At 44.0% G+C, this 26,668-nt stretch overlaps 3 protein-coding genes across 6 annotated transcripts in view; all 3 read left to right on the top strand.

Annotated features, from left to right (window-relative positions):
• The window catches only part of IQCH (IQ motif containing H), a 62,270-nt gene extending 56,799 nt beyond the window's left edge, over positions 1-5,471 (top strand). For all 3 annotated transcript variants that reach the window (XM_052672588.1, XM_052672586.1, XM_052672587.1), the window contains one exon: positions 1,178-5,471. In XM_052672588.1, coding sequence (XP_052528548.1) covers positions 1,178-1,279 — 102 coding nt within the window. In that variant the 3' untranslated portion in view covers positions 1,280-5,471. The remainder of the gene's footprint in view (positions 1-1,177) is intronic.
• A 130-nt stretch (positions 5,472-5,601) lies between these two features.
• CUNH15orf61 (chromosome unknown C15orf61 homolog) lies at positions 5,602-8,046 on the top strand. Its single transcript, XM_052672265.1, has 2 exons — positions 5,602-5,971; positions 7,338-8,046. Exons 1-2 carry the CDS (start codon positions 5,641-5,643, stop codon positions 7,463-7,465), a joined length of 459 nt encoding a protein of 152 aa, XP_052528225.1. The 5' UTR covers positions 5,602-5,640; the 3' UTR covers positions 7,466-8,046.
• An 8,452-nt stretch (positions 8,047-16,498) lies between these two features.
• Positions 16,499-26,668, top strand: part of MAP2K5 (mitogen-activated protein kinase kinase 5) — a 111,210-nt gene continuing 101,040 nt past the window's right edge. Inside the window, exons 1-3 of one of the 2 annotated variants that reach the window (XM_052671879.1) lie at positions 16,499-16,754; positions 20,975-21,023; positions 25,615-25,682. In XM_052671879.1, coding sequence (XP_052527839.1) covers positions 16,617-16,754; positions 20,975-21,023; positions 25,615-25,682 — 255 coding nt within the window. In that variant the 5' untranslated portion in view covers positions 16,499-16,616. The remainder of the gene's footprint in view (positions 16,755-20,974; positions 21,024-25,614; positions 25,683-26,668) is intronic. The other variant, XM_052671880.1, reaches the window with a different exon arrangement.

The following is a 26,668-nucleotide window of genomic DNA, read 5'->3' as shown; positions in this document are numbered from 1 at the left end:
TATTGCTCGCAGTATGTATTTTACAGTGCCTAGGTCAATACAGTCAGTCTCCCAAGGAACCTGTTAGTTAAATTTAAGTTTGAAACTTTTTCTTTGAGAAGAGGCATCCTGCAGCTTGAAGTCATTTACGATGCAGTGCTCCTGATTTTCCCTCGTAAGAAGCAAAGGAGTTATTGGCGCTGCTTCAGACAGTTCTGTCTCAATTGTCTATTTTGTCTTAAGGAAACATCATCAAAGCAGGAATTTTAAATTAGAAACAAGCTTCTCGTTTTTAATTGCTCCTTAGATTATTAACTCTGATTTAAGCAGGCAGACTCTGAGCACTCAGTTTGTTACTTCACATCCTTCAACTTTGGTTCTGTTAATTTTTGCCATCGCTTTTGTTCCCCGTGTTTCTGTGCCCTTTCGGTCTGCCCACACTGCCCACCCCCGTGTGCCAGAGGATGCGCTCAGGAGCTGCCCGTGGAGGCGCTCAGGAGCTGCCCGTGGAGGCAGGACCAAGTGCTGAGGCTTGGCACGCTGGGACCGTTCCCTAGGAGTGCCTCTGAAGCTCCTTTGTGACAACCCGGCTGCCAAAAAGAGCCTTCCGGAGGCAGTGCTTGTGCTAAACTATGCGACCTTCACGAAGTTTCTGAGATTTTGTCTGTAAGCATTTTGTAGAAAGGTGGAGGGGAGCACCGTGTTTCGGATTCACACTGAAGTCACATCACATAACTTGTCAGACCGTTTCCAGTGTTACCTGTGACAGCATTTTCCTCTGATAAGCAGACTGTGAAATGAGAGCTTTCGAGAAGATATAATTAAATTTCATCCTGTTTCAGAAAAACAAAATATACATTCTTTTTTCAATCTGAGGGAGCCAAAAGCAGCCACTGAAGAAAAATATCACAGGGAAATCGTCACAGTGAATTAACACTGATTTACATCTGTGAAATAAAGCACCTGTTAGCTGATTAGAAATACGAAGTGCAAGAAAATATATTTTTATTTCTCAAAGTTTTGTACATACTTTATATTATTGTAGCAGACTCAAAGTAATAGTGAATTTACTTGCTGCATCCTCTCCTGTGGAACACTTTTTACCTTTTGGAAGCAAGTACAACCAGCTGTGCATTTTGGCTGCTAGATTTCATTATAATGTCCATTAAATAACTTGCATTCCTTGAATCTGTTACAGATGGCAATTCAGGATATTGAAGCAATTCTAGGAGTTACAGCAGAAAACAAACTGAAATTGGAAGAAGAGCATCCTTCAAAAGCAGATGCTCTGAAAGAATAGTTAACAGAAGATGTTTAAGTGCTCTTTATGCTTCTGGAAATGCTTTCTCATCTGTAAGAACAGGTTTGGTTTTCCTTCTGTGCTGGCATGTGAATATAACCTGGGACAATAAGTATCCACGACTTTTGAATACAGTAATCACAGAAATAGCCCTTATTTCACAAAATGAACTATTCAAAAACAGAGAATCATAGTAAATGTCCCTAATATTCATATGGCGAGTCCTGAAATATAGTATTTGTATTGAAACCTTATTAATAGAATCTTGGACTCTAAAGGAGAGATGATGTACTCTGACCTGCAGGCCACATATATATTTATATATATATATATATATTTATACTTTCACCAAGCCTACAACTTAAATGGTCTTTCTGTATCCTCATGAGCTATCTTCAAAGATAGGTTCATGGAGGCAGTCAGTCCACTGCACATCCCTAGCTATTTCCCCAATGGTGAACTGTCCTTAGTCTTAAAGCCATTGCCTCACACTTAGTCTGAATTTGCTTGACTTCAGCTTCCAGGGTTGGATCTCGTTACGCTCCTGTCTGAGAAAATGAGGAACTATTTGGTGCAAAATGACACATTTCTGTGGAACAAACCTTTCTGTTCCTAGAATCAAAAATCCTAAGTGAGATTTGCTTTGCTAACGCTCCCATGGAAGCGGTGTACCCAGACCTCATGAAGTATTCCAGTAATTTTGTCTTTGGTGTGATCAAATGAAAATGCCATTCTCTGCTTTTTAATGCTTCCCTGCATGTATATAGAGGTACCATCCTACGTCAGTCACTATAGCAGATCACCAGACCATTCCTGATTGAACATAATCCTGGGATCCCAAACTCCCTTTTGGACCTGCTGTCTACTAAAACACAGGCTTCCAATATAGGAGTAAGTCCTGGGTTCTTCTACCTGTAAACAATTTACTTCATTGCTTTCTTATCCAGAAGTCCAGCATCTCAGGTTCCTCTTTAGAACCAAATGTCTTTATTGCTATCATTCCTGTATTTTATTATCTACAAGCTTTTGCAGCAGTTATTTTATACTCAGTTTCAAATTATGAAAAATAATAGTAATAACATTGGTGCAACAGCAGATTCTGAGAATCACTTCTGTACTATAATTCCCAGTATGCTGTGACTTTTGCAGACCTCTTCATCAGATGCATTCTGTATTTCAGATACTGCTGACTTTTTTATCAGAATTACTGTGTTGTTATATTGAGAACAACTGCTACATTTGTACCGTTGTCCATCAGATCCGTAACCTTATCCCAAAAGAAAACGCATTCTAAATTGTACTGTAGAAGAGCTCATCTTTCTCCCTTGGATGCTTATTATTGTACTATGCATGGCAAATAGATCTGGACTTACTACCCAAAGCCTCAGGCAAAATCAGTTTTAAGACAAGTTATGAATGTGAGCAAGCAATGAGAGACGGGCATCTGCTTTTTCCAGTGCCTCTGAGTCTTTGACCTCCCAGCTTCACACACAGCCTTTTCTGTTAACATTTTTCTCTTCTTACTTAGTCACAAGTCATTCCTTGCAGATGGGTTTCAACTAAAAATCTAAGCATATTTTTGTTTAATTCTTGTTTGTTCTTGTACCTTTTTTGACATCATCTCAATGTTGTCTTGCTTTTTTCCACATAAATTTTACTCAAGTTTTTGTAATGTGAAATTTAGCCAGCGAACGTCCTCCCTAGAAGTTTTTGTGGTTAGTAATGAAAACAACATAGGTCTTTTTGGCTGTGGAAGGTATAGCAGTGATCTCTCACTTGCCAAGAAATACTTTGCCAAGAAAACACAGTATAATTTCTCATTTCTTCTTCCAATAAGATGAGACGTTTTTGTTCTGTGTTCTTCTTTGACGTGCTACAGACTAATGTGTGTTTCTTACCTTCTCCTCACTGCATTCATGATACATTCTTTTCTGTTTTAGTGCCAAGATACTCTTCAAGGATTTTTCACCTAGCTTCATCTCCAAGCTCTATTAATGTCCCATTTTGGTCAATTAAAAAAAAAAAGAAAAAGAAAAAAAGCAGAAGTCTGCGCTAGGAGGTATAGAAGAACACAACAGTCAGCCTAGGAGTCAGCTAGTTTCTTAAGGGTTAAGGAAAATTAAGCTTTGATCCAAGCCAGAACAACATAAGGTCTGAGAGGCTCATTAGTTCACTGGCACTTAATAGACTTCAGTATCCTAGGAGTAAATGAAACCTGCACTTCCTTATGTCTTTGTTCTATTCTGACAAAAGACAACTGTACCTGTTTTTGCAGAGGACAAGTGATCTGAAAGTTCCCATGGTGAGAGAGAGCTCTCAGTATGTGCAAAGTGTGAAATGTATTTCGAGGAAAAAAGTTTTTAATTACTATTAACACTTCTGAGTGTTGAGCTGATGGATGGATTGAAAATGCTTCACAGTCTCTCACATTCAACTCCCATGCTGCTGGTGCCAAAAGTGTATTTTTTTTTTAATACAACAGCTACAAACTGAAATCATCATCTTCCAAAAAGAAGTCAGAAATATAGCTAGTGTTCTACTGTTCTGACTATGGAAATATTTATTTCCATGCCCAGAGTTCTTGAACCGTAGCGGGAATTTTAGCAGTATTTGGAATAGGATCTAGACTAGGAAGAAACACAGCAAGTGGGAAATGTGGGAATCAAGAGATAAAAGATGACCCAGGCATAGCTGCTCATCAGCAATTGCCAAAGAATTCTGCAGCTAATGACAGCAAGAGCCCAGGCTGGTTCCCCAGCTGCAAGGTGCAGAGGAATGCCTGTGGAAGAACAGGAGGGGCAGTGGGGCTGGGCATCAGCTGCAGAAGACAGACAATTAAAATAAAGGTATCATGCTTTCAGTGGGCGAGGGCTGCAAATGAAGACACGCGTTCAGTTGATAGCATTTCATGAATCTCAACGGCTTTTTAAAATGACGTCTGTGTTAATCATGGTTGTGCAAGAACTGACAGACTGTAGCCTATGTTCTCTCCCCACCAGTATGCAAAATGCACAAAGCACCAACCTGCCTCACGTCTGTGTGAAGTCCCATCACCTCCATGCACAGTGCTGTTGTTCCTGTCCTGCAGGGCGTTCCTCAGACCTTAGACATTGAAGCAGTGCATGTCATGGCCATCGTGTGTTTCTGTGGCTCTTGCTGTTGGCTTTGACGTTAACGATAGCTCAGCTGCTGTGCGCTACTCTGTAGTTTGCTTGGGAATACTCCTTGCTGTGTGTAGAAGCTCTGCTTCTTTGCATTGACTACACAAACATCTGGAGCTGGAGAGTGCACTTCAGCAGCAGAGGTGAGCAACAGATGGGAGATCTTTCCTAACGTCCCATTTCCTTTAAAAAATCTGGTCTTTAAAAAGTAAGTTCAGGAGAATTTGCAGCTAAAAAGTAACAAATCCCTGGAAATGTAAGACGTAAAAATGGCACTACCAGAACTGCCTGACTACACCAGAATCCAACGCGCACAGAAACCTTATTGTGAAGCTAAATGTTAATGGAAGTCTTTTGACAGCATGCTCCATGCTAGTTCCATCTTCACCTTTAAGGAACAGTCATTCTAGTCCTGATTCCTGAGTACCGTCAAGCAGGCAGTGTTTTGCTGTGCACTGGAAGATGCAGGGGTCCTTCACCCCATGTGCAGGCCGTGTTGTCTCAGCGAGGATACAGCCACATTCGCTCAGTCAGCAAGAAGTTCTGCTGCTGGAACTGAAGAATTCTCCCTTTGTTTATTTGTAACAGCAAAGTACCTTGAAATAACTCCAAGGACCCGTGATGAGGTTTGCTGGCAGGATGGGCAGTGTATGCTCACTGGGTCGCTCACACACTGTATACAGCTCTGCCCTTCACCTCAGCTCCCACCTCTCCCATCCTTGGCCTCTGCTGCTGCTAATAAAGATAAATCCCAAAGGGAGTTCTATGCTCTATTAATTATGGGAGGTGAGTTTGATGATTATTAATTACTGGTCCCACAGACACGTAGCGCACTGCAGTAAATAAAGAGGGCGCGTTGTTAGTAGTCAGTCATGAATAACTCAACGGTTTAAGACTGCTGAGTGTGAGATATTCTCTGTAATTATTTAAAGGAAAAATCAGTCGCTCTTCTGTAGAATTTTCCTCCAGCAGAACGGCTGGCTGTTCAAACCCCGGCTTTTATTGAGCTGCTGGTACAACCGGACACCGCGCCTCTCGCGCTGCTCCTCACAGTGCTGCAGCGCGCCGCCCCTCAGCGCCTTTTCCCGCCCAAAGGTTGGAACGCCGCGCGCCGCCGGCACATGCGCGGGAAACGCGCCCGCCTCGCGCACGCGCGCCGGCCATGCCCGCCAGAGGGGGCGGGGCGGGGCGGCCCGCGGGATGCAGGCACTGAGGCGGCTGCACGAGGCGGCGGTGGGGCTGCTGCTGTGGGGGAGAGAGGCGTCGGCCCGCCCCGACGCCTCGGAAGTGCTGAGCCAGCACCTGCGGCGGCGCGGCCTGCCCCACTGGACGTCGTACTGCGTTAAGTACAGCGCGGTGCGCAACGACCAGTTCGGCCTCTCGCACTTCAACTGGCGCGTGGACGGCGCCAACTACCACGTCCTGCGCACCGGCTGCTTCCCCTTCATCAAGTACCACTGCTCCCGCGCCGCCCCGCAGGACCTGGCGCTGCAGAACGCCGCCTTCACCGCCCTCAAGGTGCTCAACGCCGGTGAGTACGCGGCGCCCGGCCCCGCCACCCTTCCTCCCTCCCTCCTCCCCCCCGCCGCTCACGGCCTCGGGGTCGCGCCCTCCGGCGGTGACCGCGGCCCGGTGCTGCCTTCCCGCTCCTTGACCGCGGCTCCGAGCGCTGCCCCAATGCTGCGGGGCGGACGCTGCACCCCGCGGGGCCGGGCTTGTCGCTCTGAGATCCCGCGGCGTCGCTCATCTCGCCGCCCTCTGAGCGGGCGCTGCGCTTGAAGCGCGGCGGTTCGTTTCTCAGGAAGGACTGAGCTGATGCCGCTGCTTGCGGTGGGCCGTGCGGGCTGATCCGAGCTGTTCCGTGCTTATAAATACCCGGAATCGGCACCGCCACATCTTTCAAAACCTGTGTTTTAAAGTGATGTTTTCTATGTGTGTTGAAATATACGGATATGTATCAAGGCTTTGTCTACGAATGCAGCACTGCCAGCGTTTAAATACTATCTCCATCGATTCCTTGTTTTTGTATTTAATTTAAAGATAAATTCTTCTTTACTTTGCACGCCCTCAGTAACTTCTTGCTGCTCATCTTCTCCCCTTTTTACCACACGTAGTGAGAAAACAGCTACCGAGATTTATTTTTTTTCCTGTAGTAACTTTTCATCTGATTTTATCCCCCCCACAGCCAGACCTTTCTCTCTTGCAGCTGCTGTGCATGTGCCATACTGAAATGATGGGTGAGCATGGCTGAAATGTCAGCCCATCGCTACTGAGAATCTAGTTGAAGCGTTTAGGTAACTCAGAGTACATAGAATTCAGTGCTCTGTCTTACTGAATTGGAGGCCCAAATCCATCTTCATTTTTTTTTAATCCTGTATTAGGTGAAATATTGTTGTCTGTAGAGGTTGTCATTCAGCAGTGTTAAAAACGATGGTGTTTGTAGTTGTGACTGCTGTGCTCATTTTTCCCCCAAGCAGCTTCTCATTGATCTGTTCAGTCAGTGCCAGTTCTTCCTGCTTCCGTCTCCCCTTGCACCTAGCAAGACTCAGCTGGTGTCTGGGTGGGTGTCTTTGTGGGTGTGTATTTGGATTTTTTTTAAAATCAGAAGAAAGCAGACTTTATAGACATCATCACATTTCACTGCTTCCATCCCATTTTCTTCTGTTGTATACTGCTTTTCTCAAGCTGCTTCCTGAGTCTTGTTTCTTTCACACACAAGGAGCATAGTGTGCACTGACACCTCTTGTAAGCGTTTCAGTAAGGGCAGAATGTTATTAGCACTGCTTTACAGGAATGCTTTTCGTCTATTTAATATCAGAATTCTTTACTGTTAATCATCAGACTTAATTTTCCTGGCTTGCTGTCTTTGTATGTAACGTGTTTTTGTCTTTTCATAGGCATCCCAACCTTACTATATGGAATTGGCTCCTGGTTCTTTGTCAGTGTCACAGAGACTGTTCACACCAGTCGTGGCCCGGTTACTATTTATTTTCTAAATAAAGAAGATGAAGGCGCAATGTACTGAAATGGTGCCCTCAAGTACTGTCAGTTGGTGGGTTTCCATGTTACAGCTGCTACAAGTGTCTGCTCCCCGTGCCTAAAGAGAACTGAAGGCAGCTCTCTGTTTTTATACAGTGTATTCTTTCACTTAACACTGTGTCTTCAGGAAGCTTCCTGGAATTTTTTGGCAATAGGCTTGTTTTTGGAGAGGATAGTAGAGTTGAAAAAGTAGAAGCTTTGGGAGAAGAACTAATATCTCTGAGAGTGTTAGAATGTACTTAAGTCAGTGACTGGAACTGTTCAAGAAGCTTCTAATAATTTAAAAAGGTACATCTACCAATGTGGGCAAGGAAGCTGTGAATCCATGAGACTTCTCAGGCTGTCTCTGAGACTTCTCAGGCTGCTTAAATCTCAACTGGTTGGTGTTTTGAAATGTGTTAGTGGTTACGGTTGTCAGAGGGTTTGGATGAATCCATGGCACTGACTGCTAGCGGAACCGCAAGGCTTTCTAGAAAAAATACCTCTCAGAAGTTTAGAAAAAAAATAAAAATGGCTGTATGTATCACATTTCTTTAAGTGGTATTTAAATAAAGTATCTAAAATATGCTTCATGGTGGTTTTGTTTTTTATTTTATAATATTTCAATTCTGGGTGCATGCGTTGTATTTCTTGTCTTTTGGTTGATTTATAGGCAAGTAATAAAGCTAAAGTAATGTAAGATAGTGCTGGGGACTAAATCTTTACAAATTGCTGGTATTTTTAATTGATGCAGAAGAATGAAAAGAGCACAACCCTCATTATTGTCCAAGGCAAATGATCTCTCCAGCTGTAGGTGAGGACATGCAAAGATAAAGGTGGGAAGACTTAAATTCAGCTGGAAACATGGGCCAAAAAAAAAAAAAAAAAAATAGGTTATAGGGAATTATTTGGAGACTGGAAAGTATGGGATTAATGGATTAAAAGTTCAAAGAGAAGTGCCTGTACAGGTTATATTACTGGTGCTTAATTTTAATGCCAGCAGGTAAAGCTGTCTACTCCAAATGCTGAGTCCAGTGATGGAAGTCGATGATTCCAGTTTTCATAATAGGAAGATAAATGTGAAATGAGTAGGTGCTGCTTTGGGAGGGTAATCACTTCCTAAATAAATTATTGCCGAGCTATAGCTACAATATAATGTAATTTAAATACTTTTTTTACTTAATTCCGGATAATGGAACTGTTCCCCACTTAATGAAGCAGTACAATTTTCTAAAAGCAACACTAAGTAATGCTTTAATCAGAAAAGCGCTCACACTGTTGTATTTAATCTTGGTGAATGCTCTTGACACGAGTTAAATGGGTCTCAGTGATGAAGAAACAGTATGACAAGAAACCTCATTAATAGTAAAAATGACTGTTAGTGTTATTCTAGAACTGCTTCTCACTGTATTGGAGAAAGTTAAATAACTGCAGCTCATAAGTTTAGAGTCAAATACTGCTCATTCATCGCTGCGGATCTCGTCAATATCCTGCTGTAAAGGTTTAGTCTCAACACGAGGTTGATAAAATGGTTTTTAATTACCAGACTATAAATACAGCTCTTTATTGGAGTTGCACCTCCACTCACTGCAGCGTGTTTGATTTCTGATAATGTGTACTGCTGACTTTGCTTACCTGTTTTTCAATAACTGCAGGCAACGTGACTCCTTGTCCATACGGTGATGGGCAAGTCTCCTTAGAGAACGTCTTTGACAAACTACCCTATTGATTGCTGCAATTCTGTGCTGCTTGCAGCATTAAATAGAGACTTGATTTCTTGTTCAATGATCTCACTGTGTAACAATTAAGCAAATGTAATATTTTCTTGTATTACATGAAAATCAATAGACCTCTTGCTCTTATGAAGCTGATCGTGCTAAAGGATGAACTAGAAGATGTCTGAGGGCAGAGTGCAAATATAGCATCGTTCATTCGTTTCGCTAAGGCTTGTGTATGACTTGCTGCACTACCTGAAATGGCAAATATGCTAGCAGGGATAACAGCAATCTCTGAATTACAAAATCGCTGTCAGATATGAATACTTACCTACTTCACTGCCTTGCGGTCTCTTTTTGCTGTAAGTGGCAGCTTCTTAGAATCTTTTGTTATTACTTATCTTGAGCTCTGACCTGAATGCAGGGCAGAAACATCAGCGGCCTGGACTGGTACCATCTTGTCTAAAATCTCTGCTAGTCTCTGGGAGCACAGGAATGGCAACAAGGACAGACGCGCTAGCAGTGCTGCGATGGCTCAGCACTCAGCCGAGCCCTTTCCCTTTCATCTTTCTGACCCTCATTGCCAGGAACTCTTCATAGCTGTTGGCTCCTATAGGGACAATCCTGGATGAGAGGAACGGGGCCTCGTCTTGTGGAGAAGTCCAAGAGTGTCCTTGAAGTGGGCTTTAAAGATGAGCAGTTTGTTCAGAGGCTGATGGATTTGTGCATGTAGCACCTAACTGCCTTTTCTTGCCTCTGCGACCTTTGGGGTTGTCTTGTAAGCACAAGGCTTCAGGAGGCCAACTTGTAGGGAACCAGGCTTTGTGAATTCCTCCCGTCCAGGCTAGTTTTCTTCTTGTTTGACTTAACGGGTTTCTTTTTCTGTGTATTATATTATGCACGTGTTATGTGTGCAACGTACGCTGCAGACAATTTTTTTTGTGTGCAGATGATTGAATTACGAAGTGACCCTTATAACTTTATGTGAATTTGATCTGCTCCACTTCCATTTGAAACAAAGTGTAGTTTATCTTGTAACTCTTGCCTTAATTATCTCTGCTGTATTCAAGGATGATGTTTAAATGAGTGAGAGATGACAGGAAAAGGCAGAGAGCTTTGTTTCACCGCACTTAACAACTACTGCAGACAAATGGAACCTTACTGTAAGCCCAGCAGATCAGGTAGCTGCTTCTTGTAGCAGTCCTTTTAAACAGTAATGACGACTGGGGGCATCTTAACCTAAACGAGCGCTTAGCGTTACATCTTACCCAGGTCAGTGGTTTCAGGTATCCAGGTTAAACTGTGCTACTGTAAATTAATGGAAAATGTAACTGCGCTTTGCTGAAAGATCAATGTCCAATAAAGGCTGCACAATCAAATCTTGTTGCAATGATTGAGGTCCTTAATTGCCTTTCAAAGATAAGGTGGTAATCAACATAGGTTTAACTGATCTTTTTTACCAGTTCAATTACATGCTAATGACTACGGCCAACTCAGGATCTTTAACTACTTATACTTATTAAATCTTATGTTTGTAGTGAAAAATTACTTAAGCCACACAATCAATAAAGCCCAGGTCTTAATTACTATATTTCACTTTTATACCTTTTTGTATGTTTGACAAATGTTCCACTAGAGACTGTGCAGCACTAACGATGGCACCCCAGGAAATACTGTTTTCTGATATCGCTTCTCCAAAGTGCGATAAGATGTTTTCATGTTTTTTTAACAACGTTTTGTGACTGCTAATGCAAACCCAGTTTTAGGCAGTTCATTGTGCTTAAATATCAGTTGTTATGTATAACGGCATTCCTTTGATCACAAGAAGGTGCGCTTGATAACCTTCCAGCGGACACAGTTTCAGCTTGAAGTTCCTAGCTGTTCTCCACTCTGAATTAATGCTAAACTCGGATACCACCAAAGAGTGATGTTCCCAGTGGTTGTCAATTCTCTGACATTGTTTCAAAAATAAGTGCTGTGCCACCTTCCTCTGAATTGCCCATCTTTCCCTGCAGTTTTTTTCCCAGTCTTTTGAGGAACCTGAAGCCACCTGAAGTCCTCATCCAGCTGAGCAAAACGTGCATCCATCCACAGCTTGCTTTGTGACTCAAATGCTGTAATTCTGGGAGCATAGCAGCATCAGGTTAGAAACCTTTCGGTTTGTGGCTTTGTTTTTGTATGTATGTCCTTGCTCTCTCTGCAAAATTTGGTGGGTTCTGAGAAGCTGCTTGCCTCAGCCTGGTACTTTACTGTTGAGTTTTAAGTATTCTCAAACCTGCTGAGGTTCCTTCCACTGCGGATGCTTTCTGGAACAGGAGGACAGGAATCTAGAGTTCATTCTTCCCACACTCAAAAGAGAAGTGCTGCTGCATTTTGCCACAGTCCTTATAGTTTGTGGCAATTAAAAATGGACAAAATAGGATTTATTGGAATTATTCTGTAGTTAAAAAGAAAAAAAAAAAGTTTAATGCACTAAGTAGTCACCTTTGGGAAGGTAACACCAATATGAAGATTGCTACTGTCAAAATCTCTTTGCAAGCCATAATTGTAGGTCTCCTTCTCATTACTGAATGAAACTTGTGTATTTCATAGTAGCTGAATGCCCTTTGGGCTTCTGAGTTAAACCAGCTTTGCTAGAAACAAAGGAGATTCTGCTTCATGTGTTATTTACTTTGGCTGTTCAAATTAAATCAGCTTTTGCTGTAACTCCTTAATCATGTTCACTACAGAGAAGTAAGTTGCCTTGCTTTTTGTTCAGAGAAATGTGTAGTTACAGAAGTGGCCGTCATGCATGCACTGCTGGGTTACTCTTTCAGCTGAAATGTGCCAAAGGAAAAGTGGCAACGTAGGAGATGTGGAAAGGGGGATTTAAAATAGAAATTGTCACTAATCTATTCCAAGTTTATTTAAAAGATTTTTTTGTATTTCCAGAAAAGAGTAAGATGGTGTTACTGCACTTGCAATTAAGTCTTTTAAATAAAGCATGTGTGCAGCAGAACACCAAAATATGCATTAATGATTAGGAAAGTCAGTGTAAATTATTGACCTTTGTGAATTAGTAAGTGAATAAACGCAGCTGCAATAAAGAAGGCTCGTATTTATTACTCCACATATTTATGACTCTTAGATGACTGTAGTTGAACCTTAATTATTTATGCTGGTACATCATAATATTCTACTAAAGGCACTGCAGTGTCTTTTTGGAAAGAACTGAAGCCACGTAACGGGCGCATTCTGCCGCACTGTGAGAGGTGCTGGTTTTGTTTGAGTTCAGCTCAGAACCCATCCACATCATGAGCAGCTCCAGTGAGGCAGTCTGACAGGAAACCCACATATGTATCAATTCAGCATTTAAAAAACAGAGCTGAAGCCACCCAGCTTTGAAATGGTGGGGTGCTCTGTTATACTTTAGCTACTTTGGATGTGTTACAGTTGCTATTTGCTTGGTAAGGTAGATTGTGTGTGGCTTAGATCACATGAAGCACAGTTTGTAAGCCTTGCACTAGTCAGTTATGACACCAGTGCATTACTTTCAATGATGCTAATAATCCTAATAGAATTATAACTGCTCTGAACCATATTTTACAGTTCAGACAAACAGTCTGATCAAGAAAACTTTCAATTTTAAAATACAAGTTTCAACATAGATGGCTTCTAAAGAACACTTGAAGATTTTAAGCAAAATTAGGAATATATATTACAAAGTCAGATCTATTTCTTAGAGGAAGAAATGCCATTACGTATGATTGTTCTATGCTTGGTGATTCATGGGCCTGGTTATAGATATGCTTTGTGATGTATGAATTATTTAGCAAGAAAAATCACAATAATTTTGTTGTTACTCAAGAATTTATAGGTTGACAGAAACAATTATGCAGACCCTGAAGCTGATTTGGTGGGTGCAGCAATATCCTTAATGATACACAGCCACTTTGACTCACTCCAACTGGTCTGGTTTGCATTGTAATTTTTCAGTAATTGAGCATCATATGTAGCCCTTAAACAGTATTAGTTTTATTCTGCCTAAGCTGTGTCTGTGTTCTTTATTTTAAAGTATGTTTATAATTTCAAGCAAGTGCTCTAAACATCAAGTTCATAGCTTTGGGTTTCTTTTTCAACTCAAGAGGAATTTATGATGAGAAAGAGTTTTAGAAGACCTGTTTGAGGCCGGATTCTGCTCCCACTGAGTTGGACATAAGATGAATTGATGTCCTGATTTTTGGTTTACAAGCAGCCGTTCGCCTCTTAGCCACACTGCTTTGTGTCTGCAGTGTGCAGTGGGTTTCTGCCTGTGTAAGCCCTTGCAAAATGAGTGTAAAGGGCACTGAGAAGGCCTGGAAGGAAGGCAGCTGCTTTTGTGCAGCTTTGGAGAGGAGGCTTTAAGGGATCTCCATTTATACTTGCAGTTATCAAGCTGGTACACTTGGGTGATTCTGTCCCGGGAGATGCATTTTTAGAGAAGAAAGCTGTGTTTAGAAAGGCTGGACACTTGGCCTACTTTTTTCAGAAGCCTAAGGGAATTACGTTTGCGGCACTCACTGGCAATCTGATGTGGGAAGGAAAGAATGAATTTCACTGTGGTATGTTTACTGACATAGAAAGTTATGTATTAATCTTTAAAGAATTTAAGAAAGGGAAAAAAACAAGAAGAAAGAAAATTACCAAACCATTGACCAGGTGCCATGCTCTGTAGGAAATGAAGGGCTTACGCTGTCTTATGCCTAATAGCTATGTAGAAAGTGGTGCAGGAAATCTTAGCAGTACCGAGGTTAGAATCTCCCTGATGCTCTGTGGGAGCTCTGATGAGCACACAAGACTTCCTGGCTCTGCCTCGTGCTCCGCTTCCTTCCTGAGCTTCCTTTCCTTCTCCCCAGTGGTCACACACAGGACTAGCAGGAATTATTTGGGGATTCTAACCCTTGTCCTAATGAATTTCAGCTCTGCATACAGCCTCAGGCACACAATACATTGCAACTGGCATAATCCACCTGCTTGCATCTTCACTGAGGATCTGCAACGGGAGCATTGGTCAGAGCAAAACCAGCATGCAGTGTGTAGGCAATGAGGTGCAGCGTAGGGAGGACTGGGTGAGCTCTGAGCACTGCGTTATGTCTGCATTGGCCTGATTCACTCCAGAGACTCAGCTCATCCATCCTTAAACCAATGGTGAGGAAAACAGGAAGAAAAAACCTGCTAGATGCAGCTCCTTGAACAGCAGTAGTGCAAGAGTTGAGCCAGCAGAGTCAGCTCTTTCTTTCCCACCTCTTTTTTCTATGGAGTTTTGGTAGCAGGACTTGAAACTTCATTATGTTGTGTCTGTGGTAGGGAAGAGATGGAAAATGAGTTAGAAATGTTAGATAACTTCCTTTGCAGTGGAAATTAGGGAAACAAGTAGTAACTTATTGCCCTACTTCTTGAGGGCTTTGTAAGTTACTGTGATAACCACGTTGCAGGGAATCAGTGGGGCACAGCATTGTTTCCATGCGTTCACTGATGCTTCTCTGAGATCCTGAGCACGGCAATGCTCGCAATTTTATATTCTTCTGTGTCAGCAATTTGCTTTTCCCTGAAAACAAGGACGTATTTTCTTCATGTGGCCATCTCCTCGTCTCTGCTGTCCTTTCCACCAGCAATGGAAAGCAGCAGAGAGCAGCAGCAGACTGCTCTGAGACGATTGCTCCTGCACCTGTAGCACACCGCCAGCCTGGGAGGCTGTGGCACTGATGGAGGATTCTTCCCCTGCACAAATAAGCGTGGAATTTATCGAAGTCCTGGGCTTCGTGATCCTCCTGTAATTAAGACCTGATATATTGCTCCTTTGCAGATTTTGAATGTTATGTCATTGTGGGTAGACAATAACTTCCAATACGTAATTACAAATAGGAAATCCATGCATATTTCTCGCTGACAGCATGTCATCTGGGTTTAGTGGAGAAAGCCAGACTGCTTTGTTATTTTATTTTCCTGTGGCTTTCTGGAATTCTTGAACTTTTTGTATCAGAAACTTTTAAATAAATTCTTTGGGTAAATAGTGAACTTTAAGAATCCGTTAAGATACACTGAAAACGGCATATTCCCCTAGCACTGAGAAAACACATAAAAATAGATTTCTGTTTTCATGCCACAAATTCTAGAAAGCGACAAAGTTTAAATATTTGTTTCGGTGCTGGTGCAGCTGGAATGAAAATTTCGTATGAAAGATGGGTTTAAAGAAAGACGTGTCAAAAACAACCCTGTGTCCACAAACACATGCTTGATGCTCTTAGTAAGATACCGAAAAAAAGTGAAGTTTGATTACAGCTGCATCAACACAAATCAGAACGGGGATGTAAGGTTGCGATCAGCCCTAGAAACACTACTTGATATTTATGCAAATTCTGCAAATTAAGTTGGCTTTCCCTGAAGTCTTGTCGATGAAGAAGACATTTTAGAAACATTGTGGTTCTATAGAAATTCTTTGAGTCTGTATCCTATTCTTTAAAATGTTATAGGAAATGAATCTGATTGAACTGAATATGATTGAGAGGCATAGAGAGGCTGTGAATAAAAGGCCCTTCTGAACAGAAGGAAGTCTGCGCGGGCAGCCCGGATTCCTCAGGTGTGTGGGAGCTGGGCTCTATTAATTTCCAGTGTCAGAACTAAATTAGAGAGTTACTGAGCAGAGAGAGAATTCATCTATGCGAATGTCCACTGAAGGATTTTGTTTTCTGTTTGTAAAGCTCAGTGTAGATTTCTAATGTGAGGAAGCCTGAAGGTGCTTCAGGAGTTAAACAGAAGGTACATTTTTTTTTACCCCTCTAATTTGGTAATTTGAGCCAAATGCTTCAGTTTGTCACGTGAGGTAACGTGCGAGATGGTGATAAAATGCACAGGGTAATGCTCTTCTCCCACTGAGCCAAGCAGGAAAAGCGTGCTGAGGGTCTGTGGCTGCCGGGACAGCGCTGCGCTTAAACCACGAGGGAAGAACAGCCCTGGGAGGTTTTTGGGGACATCCACCACATGGGGCGGCTCCGTCACTCCGACTGCCTGGCTCTACCAGGCGCATTCCACACATTTTTATATATTTAACGCAGAACCGCTAATCTGAAGCGCCGTTTCAGCAACGCTTCTCCTCTTGAAAACAGCATAACGCAGGGGCAAAAACACCCGGAGAGGAGGCGCCACCCCCTCATGGCACCACCTCCCACAACATGGCGCCGCCCCTTAACGTGGCTCCGCCTTCCCTCAACATGGCGCCGCCTCTCAACATGGCGCCGCCTCTCCTCCTTCCTCCCCTTTTTTTTCTCGTTTTCCTCCTCCCCGCTCCTCCGTTTTGGTTCCGGGGCAGCGGGGCGGCCGCGAGTTCTTCCTGCGGGCGGGGAGGGGCGGAGGCGGTGCAGCCCCGGCCCCGCAGGGCAGCCCCCGGCCCGCGGCCCCGCAGCATGTGAGCCCGGCGGGGCGGGGATGCTCTGGCTGCTCTGCGGCCCCTCCCGCGCCATGGAGAGCCACCAGGTGCTGGTGATCCGCATCAAGATCCCCGACGGCGGGGCCGTGGACTGGACCGTGCACTCGGCGCCCCAACTTCTCTTCAGGGACGTGCTGGTGAGTGGTTGCTGCTGAGGGTGGGCTGCCAGCCGCCTCCTGCCCACAAAAATGGGGAAATAATCACCAAATCGAGCCGGGTTTGGTGATGGCATTGCTCGCTGCTCTGCGGTCTGGTTGAATCCTCAACGCTGAGCTGCCCTGGGGCTCTACGAAGGCTCTTTCTGTTCTCTGGAGTTGCTGAAACTCGTGGCCCCTCTGCCCGTACTGCAGGTGTGGTGGTCACGGCTCAGTGAAACTGTTTTGTTTTTCAGTCTCAGTTGTGTCACTTTGGTACCAAAGCAGCTGGAGGTACATGGGCGTAACACTGGAGCTTCTCATCCAGTGGGATGACAGCAAGTGCTGTTGGTGCTGGAGCAGCAGGAACCAGAGCTCCTAACTGGGAATGTTGTTATTGGGCGTGGTGGGGATGGGTTGGGGTTGGTGATCTTGGAGGTCCTTTCCAACCCAGTGATTCCGTGATTTATTTGGGAATTTGTGAAGCTAGAGAGGTGTTCAGGCATTATAACTGTGACTTGGTGCTTGACCCGTGTCTTACGGGTAGTGTAGCCCTTAGGGTTTGCCCTGTTAGGTGAGGACACTGAGTGACCTGAAGCAGCCCACAGAGTCCTCTACACCTGAATGCAACTGGGCACTGCGATCGATGGATGCACAGACTTGGAGTTGCCCCTGGAGCCATCCACGCTGGCAGCAGTCTGTGACCACATGGAGGTGATGCTTTCTGAGAGTGGTGGTGTGGAAAATGAGCAGGTCAGGGAGAGTGTGTCAGCAGCTCTTCAGCTTTGTGCATCCCTCATCAGAGAGGACTCTTTTCACTGCTAATATATTTGGAGAAGCAGTTACGTAGGGGATCTGTCACTGAATGTGCATGGCAAATCAATGCTGAGGGACTCTACCATACCAAGGGTCATGCAGAGCATTCTTCCTCCTCCTGAGGGCAGTTCCCGTGGTCAGTAAGCCTCAGTTACACAAGTATCCATTCTCTGAAGCCAAAATCTGCAGGTGCACGTGATGATTGCAATGCTGGTCATGTTCTGCACTGTTGCTGAAGTCACGCAAACAGGTGGCTTCTGATGCTTCCCCTCTCCACATATGATTTTGGTGCTCATCTTGATGTTTGCTTGCATCCAGCTAGAAGATCTATTGGATATCTTGCAGATCTGTTTCTCTGCTTTTCAGCAGGTTAGGCTTCCCGTTTTACAGCCAGTGAGTTGTTCTGGTTTGAAATGTCCTAAGGAAAGGGGGCAGACTTATGCATCAGGTTCATTGGTGTTGGTGATTGTCAGTGATCAGAGCTGGGCACCATGGGGAGCCGTGTCATCTTGCTGGAAGTAGGGGACATGCAATGCTGTTGTGTCCCGGTGTGTCAGCAGGTGATGATGCATTGCCGTCAGATGGCAGTGAGGAGGGCCAAAGTGGGACAAACCTTTTGTTGTCCTCCTGTCTTTGTTGTGATTTCTCCTCACAGGCAATCACTGGGGGCTTATGGAGGGCCAATTAAGGATAGTGTGGAGAATTGAGATGTTCCCTATTAAAGTAAATTATGGAATAGCAACGCTCTGATCAGGCCCCACTGCTCCCTGTATCTCTCGAGTCTGGTAGTAAAGCACGCGGCCTGTGTGCATCCCTAATAGCTGCAGGTGGGTGCTGCTCCCTGGCCTGGGTGCAGCAGGACTGTGCCCAGTGGTGCCACTGCTGCTGCGTTCAGGTTGGGCATTTGCTCGATTGCTTTCCTGAAGCGGGTGCTAAGAACTGTTCTTCATAATGTCACTTTAAATATGTTCGGTGTGTATCAGCTTTGCAGACCTGTGAGTTACCAGTAAACAGATTTATTTTAAAGGCACCACTAAATGAATTACAGTGAGCTTATTTTTCTCATCAGGCTGTCTGGATTCATTTGCCCGAGCCGTCAGCAGAGCATTTAAGTGCTTGGTGCTAATTCAGGATAACTTCGTGGAGTCATAGTGAGATGAGATGAGCTCTAACTGATCCAAGAACGGAGCCCATGGTCTCAATGTTTGTGCTGTTCTTAAAGGCTGTGCTTTTGCGTTTTCTGCTCACCCAAGATAAGTGCTCCACAGTTTTGCTAGAGGGCGGATTTGACGGAATTCCTTTTGGCTGCCCTTTCCCTGATATTTCCCTCATTGTTGGAGGTTTTTCATTTTGTAGCGTGGAACAGAAGCTATCAGATATGATCCTATTGAAGTAATTGCTTATGAGCCACAGTATTTTATTCCTTGTGATCTCTGTTGTGATCGTAGAAAACCACTGCACACAGTCTGTAGAAATGTAGTGTAATCCTTTAAGCCTGGGTCACTGTGAGGTCTGAGGTGTGGAGGTGCTGTGCAGCAGCTGAGGGAGCTCACCGCACACACTGCTCAGATGGGTTTTCTTCAGGGCACTGATTTCATAGAAATACTGGAAGTTGCCCAGAGCAAAGCTGTGTGGTTGGTGGGGGCTTTTTGACTGTTGGCATAAGGCTGTGAACAGCTCTTGAGCGGTACGCTGCTGTTACTCGTTTTAAAGAAGTCCCTGAATGAAAAAAGAGGATATTATAAAGAATTTACCATCACTCTCGCAGTGCCATCACAGCAGTGGGAGTTGCAGAGCTCTCCTGGCAGACCTCGGGGGCCTTCCCACATCCCTCCCTGTCCTGTATTTACGCACCTCTCAGTCTGCAGACATCCCCAGACGGGCTGCTTTTCTCATACCCAGTTTTACCTCCATGTAATGCAAGTCTTTGTGTGCTCCCACACTGATGTTTTACCAGAGGCTTAAGCCTAATGCAATTAAAGAGTGTTTGCCAAGGAATTTTCAGTGTTTAACTACATAGATTTGGAAGTAATTAGTTAACAGCACAGTCTTCCCTAATTTCTTGTTAAGGACAAAGGCTACAACTCATCTGGCTTTTGACCGAGTATCTGCAGAGCTGTCCACCCATATAGCCAGAAAGATTTGGGTTAATATGGAAGCATTTGGGGTCTTGCTGTGGTCAGGTGGATTTACAGTCTCTATGGCTGGAATCATTAGGTAAGCTGTATTGCACAGCTTTTGTCTTTTTGCATCAAATTAATAGTTTAAATGACAGTTCATTTATTTTAGTATCTGAACTGGAGAGACAGGAGAAAGTTTTGAGAAATATTATTTGCTTCAGTTAGCTCTGTGGAAATCTTTGTTGCTTCTCATTATATTAATTGTGTCTCTTTAACATTGCACAGAATGTTTAATTTCCTGCACTCAGATGAAGGATATGGAGAAAACAGAAGTGACAGGACAGTGATTGCTAAGGCTTTGTTACGGGGAGTGCTTAGCACCCCGAGATGCTCACAGTGCACGTACCGCAATAAATATTGCTGTGCATTAATTTCTAATCACTTTGTGACACTGTCAGCAGAGAGACTGCCTGACATGAGAAATCAGGCAGCAGGAAGGAGAAAACCATGCTGTGCATTTCTGCCATGCCCCGACATGACATATTGCAGCCGTGCCGAGCTGACAACGGCACATGCACTGGGAGGCCGGGATGACTTAAATCCCAGCAGAATGTTTGCACTGAATTCTGAGTGAGTGCTGGGGGTAAAGACTTCGGGAAAGGAAAAAAGAGGGGGGGGGAGGGAAAGCAGTTCTCCGTATGCGAATTTAGCTGTAGAGGAAGGGTTTGTGTTTGCTCCGAAGCAGGGCTGTGGATGCAAAGCAGGGCTGCGGATGCTGCCCCACGTTTCTGAGCTGTGGGATGGGGAGGTGGAGGTGTGCAGTGAGGTCGCCCTGCAGGGTCAGAGCGTGTGGAGAGCTCTCCTTCCAGCACTCGGGGCAGTGCAGGAGCACTGAGACAGAAAAACTGCTTTCTCGCTTTAAAAGCTATTCATAAACCTCTGTTTTTATGACATCCGTGAGTTAGATGTACATTTTTCCATAACCCACGGGTAAAAATTGATCCGTTGAACTGCAGCAGCGGATGACAACTGGTTTGTTTGCAGTTATGATTGAGTTATTTAAAAAGAAAAAGGTATTCCTGGAGGTAACGTGGAGAGGAAGGAGGAGAGAGCAGTGATTTGCACTGATTTGTGGTGTGCACTGATAAGTTGGTGGTTTTGGGGCGGCGGTGAGGCGCAGGACTTCAGGTCTCCTGCCTGCAGCTGGGGAGCAATTAGAATGATTTACTCTGAGTTGTCTCAGGCATTTCCCCTTTGCTACGTAGCTAATTCTTCTTTACATTTTAGGATGTCATCGGTCAAGTTCTGCCAGATGCAACGACAACAGCGTTTGAGTGTAAGTATGACTTGTATAAACGGGCTTCTTGGTTGCATTATAGGGTTGTCATTTTTTTAAATAAATAATGTTTATGTTCATTATATGTTACAGTTAAATATTTATGCAGTAATGCAAGTTTAATGATGATACTTGACTAAGTAATATTTTATTATTTAATCACAACTTGAGTGAGCATATTTCCACAATACAGCTTTAATTACCAGCATGACCTTCCCTTGCTCTTATTCCTCTCTGCAATTATATTGCTTGAATTAAATGAGAAGTATAAAGTACCTGTAGGTCTGAGTTGCAAATTTTATCCTCTCGTGGAAGAAGTCAAAGGAGTGATAGTTTGCGCAGAAATCTGGTACAACATAGAGCTTTATTACCCAATATGGCAGCATGGCTGTATTTGCACCTCCGGTTACTGCTAGTAATGGGAATTACTTCATTTTTTCCTTCTGTGGCTGGGCACAGGCTCTACATGCCATCTCCTTTTTACCTCCCTTGTGTGCAAGAGTAGAAGGTGTGGATGGATAGAATAGAATCAGTAAGGTTGGAGAAGACCTATAAGATCGTGAGGTCCAAGCATCAACCCAGTGCCAGCATCCCTGCTGGTGGTGTCCCTAATACTGAGCTTCAGCTCCTGACGGAGGTACGAGAGCTGCAGGATGTGCCACCTGCTCAGACCTGGGAGAGTAATAACTTCTGGAAGGCCCCGTGGGTCTGATTGAGAAGAACAGCTTGTGTGTGGGGTCGGAGCAAGCTGCAGGTTGGGTTGTCCCTGCCAGCGCTTTCTCCTCGTGTATGGGGTTGTGTCGTGCTTTTGCTGAGCTAGGAGAGCTTGTGGTGGCTGTGTTAGTGTGGATTTAGGCTGTGCTGACATACTCAACCAGCACCATTTCAGCTCTGCTCTTGGCACTCCTATTTTTGAATGGACAGCCCAGGGGATTGCCCTGTCTGAAGAGCAGTGAGGTGCCAAGGAGAGTCACGTAGCGATGCTGATGGTGAAGGCAGATAGGCCAGCATAGGGCCTGGCATTCTTGTTACCATTTCTCCCTTTTTCAGGGCCTTAAGGTGAATTCTGAGTGTGGATAATCAAAGGAAATTGTTCTGTGAGCCTTCAACTGCTCCTTAGTTCTCTCCATTGTTCTTTTCACATTTGTGTTTTGCCCTTCTAAAATACCAGAGACCTAAGAATGGAAACTGTCAATGGCTCCAGACCTTGCCTTTTAAATTTTTTTGTAATATGATTTGTTATTTTATTATTTTTCTGAACATCCCTCCCCCATCACCCATTAGCTCTCTTTGAACTTCATGCACCAATAGCAGGCAGTGCCATCAGGGCAGTAGCCCATATTAATGGTACCATGTGTAGAACTTTCCTGGAAATACTTATTTCGTCGTGTCTTCCAACATCTGCTTCTGTGCTTTCAGTTCATGTCTCTAGTCTGTCATTTACATCTGCACAGAACCATTTCCCCTGCCATTTAACTGGCATCTAAAATATGTTATGTATATCGATGCCTGATTTTCCTGGTTACTTTATCCACGTCGAATGCCTGGATTTTTCCAGCTCAAGCTTTGTTCTCACCTGCTTCATTGCTTCTTCAGATGTGGATAATTGCCACCTCTTGTAGCCTCCTCAGCTGTTTGTTTGGTTATTGTTATCTACAGTGCATCGCCCATTGCGGCTCGTACCTGGGGCTGTGCTTCTCCTGCTATTGGACCTTTATGTGGATTTCTCTACCGAATCACACATTGCTACAAATAAAATCACTAACAACATATGGCCTGTTATGATCCTTTTATCCAAACTCTGCCATTTTGTGTATTTGTGACACGCTGCAGATTTTGTGAAGATTGCTTCATAATATTTGTTTACCATCTGCTGCACGCTATTTGGTATCTTGCTAGGATTTCTTCCTCCATTTTAAGTGACATTAGCAAAATCCAGCCAGTACATAGGATTTTTTGGTTCTACTTTTGCTTCCCTAATGTGCTGGAAAATCGCATTGCTGTGCTGTGCTCTAGGCAAGTAGAGAAGCCTGGAAATCTTTGTGAACCCGTGCATTCTGTCTGGTGAGTTTGGGGCTGTGCCTGCTATGGCAGGACAGCGAGGGATTCTGCACAGAGAAGAGAAATACCTTCTGATCTGGTTTTGTTCTTTTCAGGAGTTGCCTGACTACTTTAGAGTTTGCTTTTCTAATGCCAGGTTACATTTCCTGCTTTTTCATCGACACATTTTAAATTGAGTTTATTCTCTTTGCAGTGTTATCAGGACTTTTGTAACTCGGAGAACTCTGCAGTTAATTTCTTGTCATTTGAAAGGAGTAATATGTGATGTTTAGAAATGCTTTGCAATTGAGCTCTAGGAGTTCTCCAGCTCTTATTTTCATTTCAGTGGTCCCAGCTCAGTTCGTCCCTTCAAACCAGGCCTGTCTAGAGGTTTTATCCCTGTCTCTGACATATGTTTTCCTCTTCTGTTTTTCACTCCAGTCCCTTTGTTGATGCACAGCTCTGGCTGCGCTCACTGTACAGCAGCTCCTTCACTTCTGCTCCTGCAGCACGGCTGTGCCTTGGGTTCTGGCCAGCGAGCAGTTCTGCAGCTCCTCCTGCTCTCTGCCTACGATGTTTCCAGGCGAGGAAGCATTGCGTTTCAACTCGCTAACTCTTCTTAATCTTTTCATCAGTCATGACTCGCTGCAGGCTGGTAACCTCAGCAAGTAGTTGTAGCAAGCTGGCAATCCATCAGTTAAACTTCCACAAGGCTCTTGTAGGACACGGCTGTGCCATCTAGTTCTTCAGCCAGCTTTCATGTTCCAGTGGCCCATAGCTCTTTCCTGGTACGTTTTTAAAGTGCAATTCTAAGGGTTTTTTATGCTACTTTTTTTTTTTTCCCCTCTCTTATTTGTCTTTTATATTTTCTTTTCTGCAATGTTTTTGTTCTTCTCTGCATCCTCAGAATGAGCTGCTTGGTTTTCAGAGCTAGAATGAACAAACTCTTTTTCTCAGGGGAATCTTAAGTTGATTTAGATCCGTTCCCAGATTCTCATGCAGGAGCGAGCTCTCGTCCAGGGGAGCAGAGTCACCTTCCATTTGCAGGGGGGAGGGCTGTTTGCAGGCAGCACATGTAGCAGAGCTGCAGACAGACTTCAGCCTCTGCTTGTGTCCCAAAGTGAGCGTATCTGCCCCAGATCCAAATCCATGTCACAGAATCGCAGCGATTGGAAGGGACCTCAAGAGACCATGGAGTCCAACCCCCTGCCAAACAGGAATAATTGCATTCACTCTGTATCCTCATCTTTTGGTGTTCAGCAGGGGTTTGTAGTACTTCAGGTATCCCAGCTCAGGTGGGTCTGAGGTTCATCACAACAGATGCCCTTTTTCTGACCAAAAAAGCTACAGTCCAAGGGGAAAAAATAAATGTAAAATGGGGGTGTACCAAAAGGCTTTGTTGGTTTTTTTTTAAGTATCTAAGGCAGATATTTAGATTGCAGCAAAAATTGGAGACAGATCATTAAGCCCTCACTTCTCCCCAAAGCTGGAGCAATAAAAAGAAATGAATGTCTTGTTATGGGTTTGCAAGGGAGGGCTCTGTGCCCATAGCCCTTGTGCAGCTCTCCTGGTGCTGAGTGTGTGCAAACTGAGCTGGGCCTGGAAGAGAGGACGGGGCTGGTTGCTGCAGCAAGCACAGTGTGGGAGCACACTGCTGTTGCAGCTGGTGCTGGTGGGGGGATTTATCTCCCTGTTGCATCTGCACCTGCTGGATCCTGCTGTCTGTCTTTGGGATGGCTCTTCCTCCTCTACACCTTCGTATTTACTACTCTTTCTAAACACCTTGCTCTGTTGGAGCCTCTCCAACCTTTGCTCTGATTCTGTCCCTGCAGCAGGGCCTCAAAGCCAGAACTGCCTTGTCCCTGTGTCCAGGGCTCTCAGCACAGAGCTGTGGTTGCCTCATGGTCAAAAACACCAACTGTTTTTGCTTGTTGGCACGCTGCTGTTCTCCTGTAAATTAATTTCCCTCTATAAACGTGTAGATTTGTGCCCACTTCTAAGCTCCAATTTAAGTCAGTGTGTCATGAAGCTAATGTGGATGGGAGGACCTTGGCATCAGCCAGGCAGGCTGAGGTTGCTGAGGACAGCAGTGAGAGCAGAGGGCTTCTCTGGAAGGAAAACAGATCACTGTAAATGTCAACATGATAATAATAAATTAACTTCCCGCACTTGACTCTGTCTGGGAGGATCAAAACACACGAAGAAACCTTGCTTTGTGTTTGCTGTGTTGGAATAACCACTGAAAGGGTTTTGGTATGGGGTTCTCAGCTTCTGGAGAGGTTCTGGTGATAGAAGAATTCTTGGAAGCAAAGTTTAGAGTGTTTCATTTGTGCTTCCCTTTTATATGTGATTGTTGCCTTTGTTAATTAATAGTTGAAATCACCGTGTGTTATTGTTTCCTGAGTACTTGGTTACCTGTGTGGTGGGCTTGTATATCCTTATTTTCATTGACTTGAAAGTGTCCAGGCAAAAAAATCACCAACCACCGTAGGATTTCAAGTCGTGCACCTCCTTATTCCATTGTTCATGATGTGATGCATTTCTTTGTTAGATGAAGATGAGGACGGAGATCGGATTACGGTCAGAAGCGATGAAGAAATGAAGGCCATGCTGTCCTATGTAGGTGCAGTATGACAAATGCTGATGCTTTCCATGTTTGTCAGCTTCTGTTCCTGTGTTTCTGCACGTGTCAGATCATTAATGTGAGCTGCAGCGTTCCCAGCGTAACGTTAAGCGTAGGTGTTTCAAACCTCCATCACGTGAGATAGCTGGTCATGCTTGACTTTTTAAAAAAAGACTTGTACACTTACTGATCATATCACAAACATTAAGAATAATGCATCTTAATGACTTTTGCATTAGGTATAGTGCAGGCTAAATGGACTATCAATTTCTTGTATTTTTTATGCAGTACTTAAAGTAACGGCTCATTAAAAATGAACCCCTGGGCTCTAAAAATTTTTCAAAATCTACTTTCATCTGGAGACTGTTTCACCCCTCCTAACAGAAGAGTTTCATTGTAGCTGCAGGCTCAGTATTCATAGAGGATTTAAAGACACATTTTCTGTTTTTTAGTATGAGAAATGTGCAGGTCTGTGTCTTTATGCACATAGATAGATGTAAAATCTGTCAAGATACCTATAAATATAAAATCAGACTACAGAAATAAAACATTTGGTTACTTATTGAAACAGTAATTTCAATGTAGCTTAGATGTATGTTTCAAGTTGCAGATGGAAGTGAAAAAAAATCATTTAACCTTTTCTTTGAAATGAAATGGATAGCAAGGAAATAACAAATAAATAACAAATGGATCTTTTCTAAGTCAAACGGAATGGCAGTCGGTGGCAAAGTGCACTTCTGATTACGTGAGTGGCACTAACATCAAACACATCAGTGCCAGCCGTGGCTGCTTTGGTTGGAGCCAGTGACTGCAGCTCTGTTGGAGGGCTCTGATCAGAGAGGTTTGGGGCATTGCCCCAACTTTGTCCTGGGGTGGAAGAAGGGCTGCATCCCTGGGTTGAGCTCTGGAACCGCTCGTGTGATTGCTCTTTGCAGAGGAGGTGAGACCATTGCATTACTGGGCAGGTATTGAAGAGCACTAA

The sequence above is a fragment of the Tympanuchus pallidicinctus genome, unplaced genomic scaffold (genome assembly GCF_026119805.1).
Source record: "Tympanuchus pallidicinctus isolate F22 unplaced genomic scaffold, pur_lepc_1.0 scaffold12, whole genome shotgun sequence".
In the NCBI taxonomy this organism is placed as follows: Eukaryota; Metazoa; Chordata; class Aves; order Galliformes; family Phasianidae; genus Tympanuchus; species Tympanuchus pallidicinctus.
The sequence above is the reverse complement of the archived record's forward strand: the minus strand, read 5'-3'. Positions and strand labels throughout refer to the sequence as shown.